At 31.0% G+C, this 9,351-nt stretch overlaps 1 protein-coding gene across 1 annotated transcript; it reads left to right on the forward strand.

The window, feature by feature from the left end:
- The first annotated feature begins 307 nt into the window (after positions 1 to 307).
- On the forward strand, positions 308 to 6,008 carry LOC126736072 (grpE protein homolog, mitochondrial). The gene is made up of 4 exons (XM_050440277.1): positions 308 to 484; positions 543 to 705; positions 5,391 to 5,708; positions 5,767 to 6,008. Exons 1-4 carry the CDS (start codon positions 411 to 413, stop codon positions 5,869 to 5,871), a joined length of 660 nt encoding a protein of 219 aa, XP_050296234.1. The 5' UTR covers positions 308 to 410; the 3' UTR covers positions 5,872 to 6,008.
- The last annotated feature ends 3,343 nt before the right edge of the window (positions 6,009 to 9,351 follow it).

Below are 9,351 nucleotides of genomic sequence, written 5' to 3' on the forward strand. Positions count from 1 at the left end.
TTGTAATAAATGTCATTGGCGGAATAAATTAAGCCGTTTTCGCTGTGGGAATGATTCACAAAAAGTTTGTTTTGTATTTATTTATTTTTACAATATTTTGGTCAAAATCCTCTAGAAACAATTAAATTAATAGCCCATCGCCACATTTTTTATTATATTTCTTGGCAGTGATTCCGTTACGCACGTATATGTTCCTTCTAAACAAAACTTAAAAATATGTGACACTAAGCTTAAGTTCGCTTCACATTAGGCAACGCGTACAACAACTTGCATAATATGTTAATAATGACGTCACAGTCTTATCGGAATTGTTAACTTAACCTTAAAATCCCATGTCAAATGTGATCGTCAGCTTAGCGTTTATTTTACGTTAAAAATTCCATAAAATCAAAATTATTATTGCCCAAAGAATGGCCCTTGTCAGCGCTAGATACCTTTTAAAATGCGGTCAAAGTATAGGCGAATCTGTGCTTTTTAATTCCAGGTAAGGGCAACCCCTTTATCAGCTATAGAATTTACAACTGGTGTTTCAAACCTTCTAGAAGTATTGCTATAACCAAAGTTCGCTTCAACACTGTTGAGGAGAACAAAAAGACTGATTCAGAAGCCCCATCTGCATCCCCACAGGAAACGAAAGTAAACGAGGACATTGAAAGATTAAACAAGCAATTGTCTGAACTTACCCAGCAAAATGTGGAATTAATGGTAAAATAATAGTTAAAATTATAAGGTTTATATAGTAAAAGGAGTATTTTAGATTCATTGTCAACCTACGAAGAAAATTAAATGAATGTTTAAAATTAAAATATAATATAGCACCCTCTTCAAGGGTAACAAACTTGCCTCACATATACATGTAAAATGTGTCTCAATGCTTATTTTACAATTTTCTGGGCTTGTCTATGGTACAAATTGAGCTAGAAATAAAATTACGATTATGTAACTTCTTGGTCCTTAAAATGCTGTTTTGTAACTTAACAAAATTTGGATTCACCAATTCTACAGAAATGTGTGATGTTTTTTGAATACCTGTAGTGCTATCTTGTATGTAAGTCAGGGATTCTTATAGATTACTTTTATAGGTTGATAGCAAGCTTCAATGGAAACTTAAATTTCCTAAAATCTTTTTATATTTTATAGTAACTAATTGATTTAGCCATTTTGACACAATATATCCAAGTTTTTTCAAATAAGGTTTGAGCACAATAATGGGGTTACCTATATTCAATTTATATCTATATTTGCTAAAAATGGGTTGAAGTGGAGTTATATAAGACTAATTAAATTTAAGTAAAAATTAAATGAATTTTATTTATAATTTATGGACTCAAAGCCCTAGAAAATACCTTCGGTAATATGTATCTTGAGGTGTATGAGCTGTGAAGTTTTAAACCACTCCCTTTGAGAATACCATCATATTTATGTCAGAGGAGACAGTTTTCACAATTATGAACCTTATGCTTATCATCTAAAGAAAATAAAATTATATTTTGTCCCCAACAATTCAGTTTACAAACATGACTACCATATTGTTAAATCATGTTAGTTGGTGATGCAAGAAGAGAATATTCTTGCCAAGAGTTTTGAGAGAACTAAATTTTTACCAATTTTCTTGTTCTATTACTTCACATTTATAGAAATTGAAATAAACATAAAGATTAGAAAAGAAAGAGGTCATATCAGACAAATTATTATTATTTAAAAAATACAATTTCTTTGTAGGAGCGTTTGTATATTGTTTTTGCCAATTCACCTAGTATATTTTTCTTGTCTCAAAAATTATTATTCCTTTTAGCCCAAATATTTATGTTGTCACTCATAAAATGCTTTTTCTCTTTATTTGGCAGGGAAATCCCACATTTTTAGATGAAATCCTAGAATTCTAAAAAAAAACTCATAAATACCAATTTTAACCCAACTGTTAATTTAGTCACGAATGACTGTAATGAATACTTTTCTAACAAAACAGAAAACCTGGTAAAAGCATTGCCTTTAGCAAATAATTCCCTTGCCTTCTATTTACAACATACAAGAACCTAACATAAAAGTTACTTTCCATGAGGTAACTCAACAAGAGGTATCAAGAGGAGCATCAACCTAAAAAAGAAGTGCAGTAAAGATTTTAATGTTGTGTTAATATAAGTGCTTGGTGTTTGGCTTAATGTAAGCAAGGCATCTATCCCAAAGAATTTAAAATCAGCAGAACAGTTTCCATCTTTGAAAGGCATTAAAATTGGCAACCATATATCTCCATCAAATTACAGATCTATTACACTAAACCCTAATCAACTGTGTACATACTTTGAAGAGAATGATTATGATAAAGGAGCATATTGATTCTAGAAAAGACAAATCCACCACCGAAGTAATAGTTAGCCTTTGTGACATAGTTGTCCAAGGCCTTTCTTTGACTGTATCAAATGCGTATCGCATGATATCTATCAATAACTTTCTGAAAAATTTAGATATTATGGATGGGATAACCTTAAGGCTCCTGTATGGGTATCATTTGGATCGCAGATAGATTACAGAAATAAATGGTGAATGGTCTGAGGCAAGGCTTATATGGTGGTTACTATTGGGGCATGGTGTTGTCCAGGGACTAATTTTGGGACCTTTGCTTTTCCTAATCTATGTCAATGATTTGGGGAGTACCCTGCCACCATGCAAGATTTTATAGTGTGCTAGCAATAACAACTTTTCTATAAAATCTAAATCTATGGAAGAGGCATCAATTGAAATGGACCTGCATAGACTGTTACTGATAAACTAAAAATAACATCCTAGAAAACCATGAAAAAATCAAGTTGTTGGGATTAACTCTGGATGGAACGGTGATTTTTGAAAGCTATAAAAAAAAAACGACAATATACGTTCTTCGTAATATTTCAGAAAACGTCGACGTGGAAACTTTAAAAATTGTATATTACGGACTTTTTAATGGAAAAGTCTAAAGATATTGACACTTCCAGCACAACACATCCTTGAGGCTCTCCTGTGTCTTCGAATGAACCTCTCTGGCTATACCTTAGTTCAAGAGGCCCATAAGCACAATTCGTGACGACAACTCGTCAATGCCTTCATTTTACATACCATTATGCTCCTTCATTTTTCAACAAGTTGCCACATATTATAAATAATCATCTCAAAATTCTTTTAAGCATAAAATAAAACAATTTCTTCTCTAGAAAAATGCTTTTATTTAATTGAGGAGTTAGGTCATGAATTCCTCAGGTTGCAGATCTGCATTTTTAATGTGTATATTTTGTATGTATGTATAAGTGAACTATTTTTTTATCGAGCTCTGTATCCTTACTTCTTTATATGAGTGATAATAATATATTGACAATGTTATAACTATTGTTTTTATTATCAATGTTATAATAGTGTTTTTACGTAAATATATAACTCTAGTTGCATCTGGATTTTCGTCAGGGATAGCACATCTTAAATGTGGTGTACCTCAAGGGTCAATGTTGGGTCCTATTTTATTTTTATTATACGTTAATGACTTAAGCTCTCTATCACTGCATGGACTAGTGGTTCAGTTTGCCGATTATACTACAATTCTGTGGCATAACAAAGATCAAAAAGTAGTCAGATCTTCATAGTAGAGGACCTTCACAAAATTAAAGAGTGGTGCATCTGCAATCAGCTTGTATTCAATGTTGATAAGACTTTTGTTCTGGGCTTTAAGTGTAATGTAGAGGGTTTTTTGTTTGATGAGCAGAGCCCACTACATGGTAGAGATTATTGTCGATTTCTCGGCCTCTTCATTGATGAGAGTTTAAGGTTTGACAACCACATTTTGGGCCTCGCTGCTAAACTTTCTTGTGGTTGTTTTGCAGTCAGGGTTGCCAGGCATGAGTTGGGGGGGTTGTTTGCTCGTTCAGTTTATTTCGCCTTAATAGACTCTCATATCCGTTATGGGTTGCCATTTTGGGGTTTGTGCTCCAAGGGACTCCTTAACATAATTTTTACTATTCAGAAAAAAGCATTAAGGTATCTATGTGGTGTTGGTCTGAGAGTCTCTTGTAAACCTCTTTTTGTAGCTGAAAGAATTTTAACAGTTTTCTCACTCTTTATATTGGAAACTGCAACACTCATACATAAATCCGTAAGTCCACCATCCTGCAACAGTTATAATACTCGTCAAGTGGGCAACTTATCTCTTCCAATCCCCACCTCCTCACTTACGAGACACTCTCTTATATTTATTAGTCGTCAAATATTTAATCATGTTCCTTTTTCGATTAGGACTGTTCCAGACCTTAAAAAGTTTAGGAGAGAACTAAAGAAGTTAAACTTACCAAAAGCTTACTACAGCATTGAAGAGTATTTTAACGATTCATTTTAATATTTAAAATTAATTATATATCTGTTGATCAGATTTATTTTATTATTATTTTTTTTTATTATTCTTGTTTTATGTTGGTTCTCGCCTTTTCTTTTCTTCTTTTTTGGTTTTTTCTTTGTTTATATAAAATATGCTTCTATGTACAATTAAAATCGATTCTGTATTCTGTTTTTGTCCTGTATAACCAAATAAATACTTGTATTATAAATTCTAGGATTAGGAAGCTTTTAGCACAAGTTTGTAAACTTAGCAAATAAAGTATATTTTGACTTTGACTAACAAGTGGAATTTTGAAGAAGCCGAGGAATCCTGTGAGCCACTAGAATATTAACAGTCCTAGTATTAATTTTTTTTGTGCTATATTTGGAGGAAAACACGGAAAATAACGTAATTTTAAACGCAAGCAATTATTTAAAAAATTTACGTGGTGTATCGAAGTAAAGCAACATTTGCTACAAAACCTAAAATAAAATTACAATTAAAAATTGTTAGATCAATCTATGACTCAGCATTAAAAATTAAATTCCACAACTTCTCATCAGTTAGTAATAGAAATACAATTCTGAATCTTAAGACGAGGACTTTCTATATATAAAAACAATTCATGTTTTTTGAGATGAAAAAAATTTCATGAGTCTTAATACTCTATTTTATCTTTAAATGGATTCCTAAGCTCTTCAAAATATTCTCCAACTTTTTAATCTTAAATATTTTCCATTACTACTTCTTGTACAAACTAAAAGGTGCATTAGTACCAATTACCAGCCCAGTAAATATACCTAATAATTGTATGGGCACTCGGTTGTTACTTTTCAATATGTTACTAAAATACTTATCTAGATATTGCATTTGTTACTATTATTATGCAGGGTTAAATTCTATATATTCTAAAAGTTGTAATATCAGAATACTATTTTTGGATTTAACAATTTGTATCCTAATGCCCAACTAAATAAATATGCCCACTTGAAATTCTGGTAGTCAAATTACAAGACTCCTGTATAATCCTCACAAATTTCTATTATAATTCTAGGACAAATACAAAAGAGCTTTGGCAGATGGTGAAAACCTTAGGCAAAGATTAACCAAACAAATCTCAGAAGCAAAAATATTTGGTATTCAGTCCTTCTGCAAAGATCTTCTAGAAGTTGCGGATGTGCTTAGCAAGGCGACTGAAACCGTACCAAAAGATGAAATAAAAGACAGCAACCCTCATTTAAAAAGTTTATATGAGGGATTAGTTATGACGGAAGCACAACTGAAGAATGTATTTAAAAGACACGGATTAGAGCCAGTAAATCCCTTAAATGAAAAGTTTAACCCTAATTATCATGAAGCACTATTTCAACAGGTGAATTTAGCTTCTCAATATTTTAGGTTAATAATAAAATTACTTATTATGTTTTTAGGAAGTGGAAGGTAAAGAAGCAGGCACAGTTGTGGTAGTTTCGAAAATTGGGTACAAACTGCATGAACGAGTGCTGCGACCAGCCCTAGTCGGAGTCTCAAAGTAAAATATGAAAGTACATTTTCTTGTGGGTTATGAATGTTCTGGTGTGAGATTGATTATATCACATAAGAACCTATAGATGTGTATAGTTTTATTGTTTTTACATGTTAATTAGATCTTGTTATATATTTTTTTTGTAACTTTTTGTGACATTATTTAAAAGCACCAAAGAATCCTGCATCTATTAGTCAAAAATAATCTGCAAGAGATATCAACTTGAGTAAAAATTATCCAGGGTTCAATTAATAAAGGAAACACTTGGGAGACTGCTGGAAATGTGTTATCTAAGTAAAACAAAACTTTTCTTCTAGTTTATTTATTGATATCATAAATTATACAGAACAAATAAACATTCAGGGATACCTAATAATGCCTTCTGTTTAAATTTAGTAACTGCGAAAGGTTTGTATGTAATTTATAGTAATGTTTGTAATAGTAAAGCATTATCATGGAACCCTGATAAGGATTACAAGCATTTTGATACATTAAAAGTTTTACTAAAAGCAAAAATATCACGTATTCACATTCACAAAAATACAACATATAAAAGTGACACTAATAATAAAAAAATATAATGAAACCACCCTTTATAGCTTTCGATTGATTCGGCTAGTCGTCTTAGATTTTTTTTATCTCTTAACCTTTAAAGGGTTAGTTTTTCATTTTAGTCACCACTTTAAAAAAAAAAGTTTTGATTTAGGTAAAAATTATTTGATCCTATAATTTTTGGAAATGTGAAATTACAAAATAAGTGGTAAATTGTACAATTTAAAGGCACACCTATTACACATTTTTTTTTATAAATTTGCTTTTTTGGCATACTATTTACGTCCACATTGATTTAATATTTATAAGGCTAATAAGGGAATCGGGATGGAGAGAGGCAAATTTATTTTATGATTAGAATATCATTATGAGTCGCTCATTATGTCGATATGTTGCTGCAATTCTCTTTAAAATTATTAGAGTCAGAGCATTTTTGTTGAATTTGGCAATCATATTTTATTCATATATGTGAATGTACAAAATATTGAATAAATGTTGGATCCACGTGGAAATTTTCGCTTTGCTTTCAAATATAATTAAGAAATATCGGCAGAAGGGCGAATCTAACGAAACTGAGCTAAGTATAGATTTGTACGGTAACTGTGTGCAGTCGCTCTATTTCCTAACAAAACGTCAGTTGTAATGTGTTATTTTTGTTTGTAAATTTTTATGTTTTATCACCTCAAGAATTGAGCACCGTTTTTTTACGCATTCTATATATCACTATAATAAAATAGGCTCACATAAGAGCTGCTTGCTACCCTAATTATAATGAAAGTCTAACTATTGTATTGGCCAAAATGGTTGGAACATGTTTTGCAAATATTAGTAGTGTGTTAAATATATTACGTTACTATATATTCAAACTATAGTAATAAACAAAATACCAAACAATCATATCTTGGTTTCTTTTTTCTCGGACAATAACAAATATTTTTGGTTTTTTGTCCTGGTCAAACTACTTGAAAAAAAATCTTAAAACTTGAAAGCAAAATTCTATTGACGCTTCATTGTCAGTGAATTTTATTGTAAAATTGTAAGGAAATGGTTGAAGCAAGAAAATACATTTAATGAAGTGGCCAGCCCAAACTCCGGATGTAAATCCAATTGAGAAATTATAAATCGCAAAATCCGTGCAAAACTCTAGAACGACCAAAAATGGTGTTCTTTCGAAAACTTTTAAGCCTCATCCAGGATAATGGAAAATGTAATTTAATCATTGGCTAGGAGAATGCTTGGGGTATCAGGCTAGGTATTAATATAAAAATTGTGTGCGTTTTATCACACCTGAAGAGGGTGGTCTAACTTTACTCCCTGTTAGAACTAAATGGTTTAAGATTAGCTGACTTTGTAAATCCAAATTCTCAATTAAAAATTAGAATTTGGAATTAAAATTCACTTAAAAAAACCTAACAGGAAAATTAAATATGCTACTAGAAACTAGTTCTTTTCAGTCTCCGAGTCGTAAACAGTATGTATAAGATGCATGCACATAAAATATAGTTACCTTTAGTTTTTTTAAATTCCACAAGGATCCAACTACCGGACTAAGAGTCTTTCACTAAGGTCTATTACCATTAATACGACGAAATAAACGATCACAATGTTTCTAATGAAAACAGAACTGTATTAATTGAAAATAATGGTACAAGAATATTTTATGTTTTGTTAGTATTAGAGATCGACTGATTATATTAGGCTTTAGTGAACACTAACTAAACGGTACCTACTTAACCACTAAGTTATATATTAAAAAAAAAAGGAAACAATTAAAATCCGTAATTGCACTTGTATTATTGCGATTGTTAACATTTCGACAAACAAGAATTACTGGTTTTCTTAGCTTAGGAATATGTGTTACAAAGCTACCGTCAAAAGTGCACAAATACAAAAAAAAACCTACTAATGAAATAAAAGATTAAATACCCTAAAACTTAATTTTCCTAATCAAACATCTACAACAAAAACAATACAACGAGCTAATAACTAATTTAATAACAAAACTACCGTAACAAATAACACACAAGCGCGTTGTGTTGATGCAATTATGTTCAACAAAAACAAAATTGCTTAAAAAAAAAACTACTTTAGTACCCGTGAAATGTTCCTAGTGTACGTTAAGAAATTTGATTTAGAAATGGAAGTATTGAAGAACAAAATTTCTGAATAATTTATTCTCATTATTCAGCATAAAATTGATAAATTTGCCAATTTTGGTAGAAAAAAAACCACATGCCTTCTCTTTGTATGATACAGTCATGCTGGATTTTTAAATCGCAATCCTACCTAGAACCACATTTTGTTTTCAATTAAAATTAAGTGGTCTAAAAAAATATTTGAGAAATTAGTTCAAATAGCTGTAGAAAATCGTTGAAAATTAAAACCTCTTAATTATTTCTAGCAATTATTTTATTTAAATAAGCTTTCGGTCCTCATTTAATGTTTAGGACGAACTTACGCAAAAATTTATTTTTTAACGTTTTTAGTTCATCGTAGCTCCTATGCAAGAAATAAAATGTTGAAATTGACAATAGGTACTGAATGTCCTAAGGACCAAAAGCGTTATGCTTATTTACGTAAAATAATTGATCAGAAAACAAAAATCAGCATTATATTTCTAGGAATTAAAAATGAAAGTAATTCAATAGTTTGCGTTCACATTGGAATAAAGCGCACGAGGTATTAAAATATGGCGATGAGAGTAATATTTCCCTGATTTGTTTATAACCTTAAGAGGAGAGCAATTATCCAAAGAACGGTATTGGAACGTAAAAAGCACCATCAAAAACCGAACCATACGCAGGATCCATTTTAAGCTTGCTGCTATTTAAAAAACCACTGCGCCATTAAGTTGCCAATATTTGGGCACATTTAGTACCATCGAAGAAAATTCATTAGATATTGCATAATAGTCCGAATTCCCGCCGCTAAGCTTACC

This window comes from Anthonomus grandis, chromosome 5, assembly GCF_022605725.1.
Source record: "Anthonomus grandis grandis chromosome 5, icAntGran1.3, whole genome shotgun sequence".
NCBI lineage: Eukaryota > Metazoa > Arthropoda > Insecta > Coleoptera > Curculionidae > Anthonomus > Anthonomus grandis.

Coding starts and splice junctions, on each gene's coding strand:
- LOC126736072 (XM_050440277.1), top strand. CDS start 411: ATGGCCCTTGTCAGCGCTAGATACCTTTTAAAATGCGGTCAAAGTATA. Junction 706..5,390: donor AGCAAAATGTGGAATTAATG/GTAAAATAATAG, acceptor TTATAATTCTAG/GACAAATACAAAAGAGCTTT. Junction 5,709..5,766: donor ATGAAGCACTATTTCAACAG/GTGAATTTAGCT, acceptor TTATGTTTTTAG/GAAGTGGAAGGTAAAGAAGC.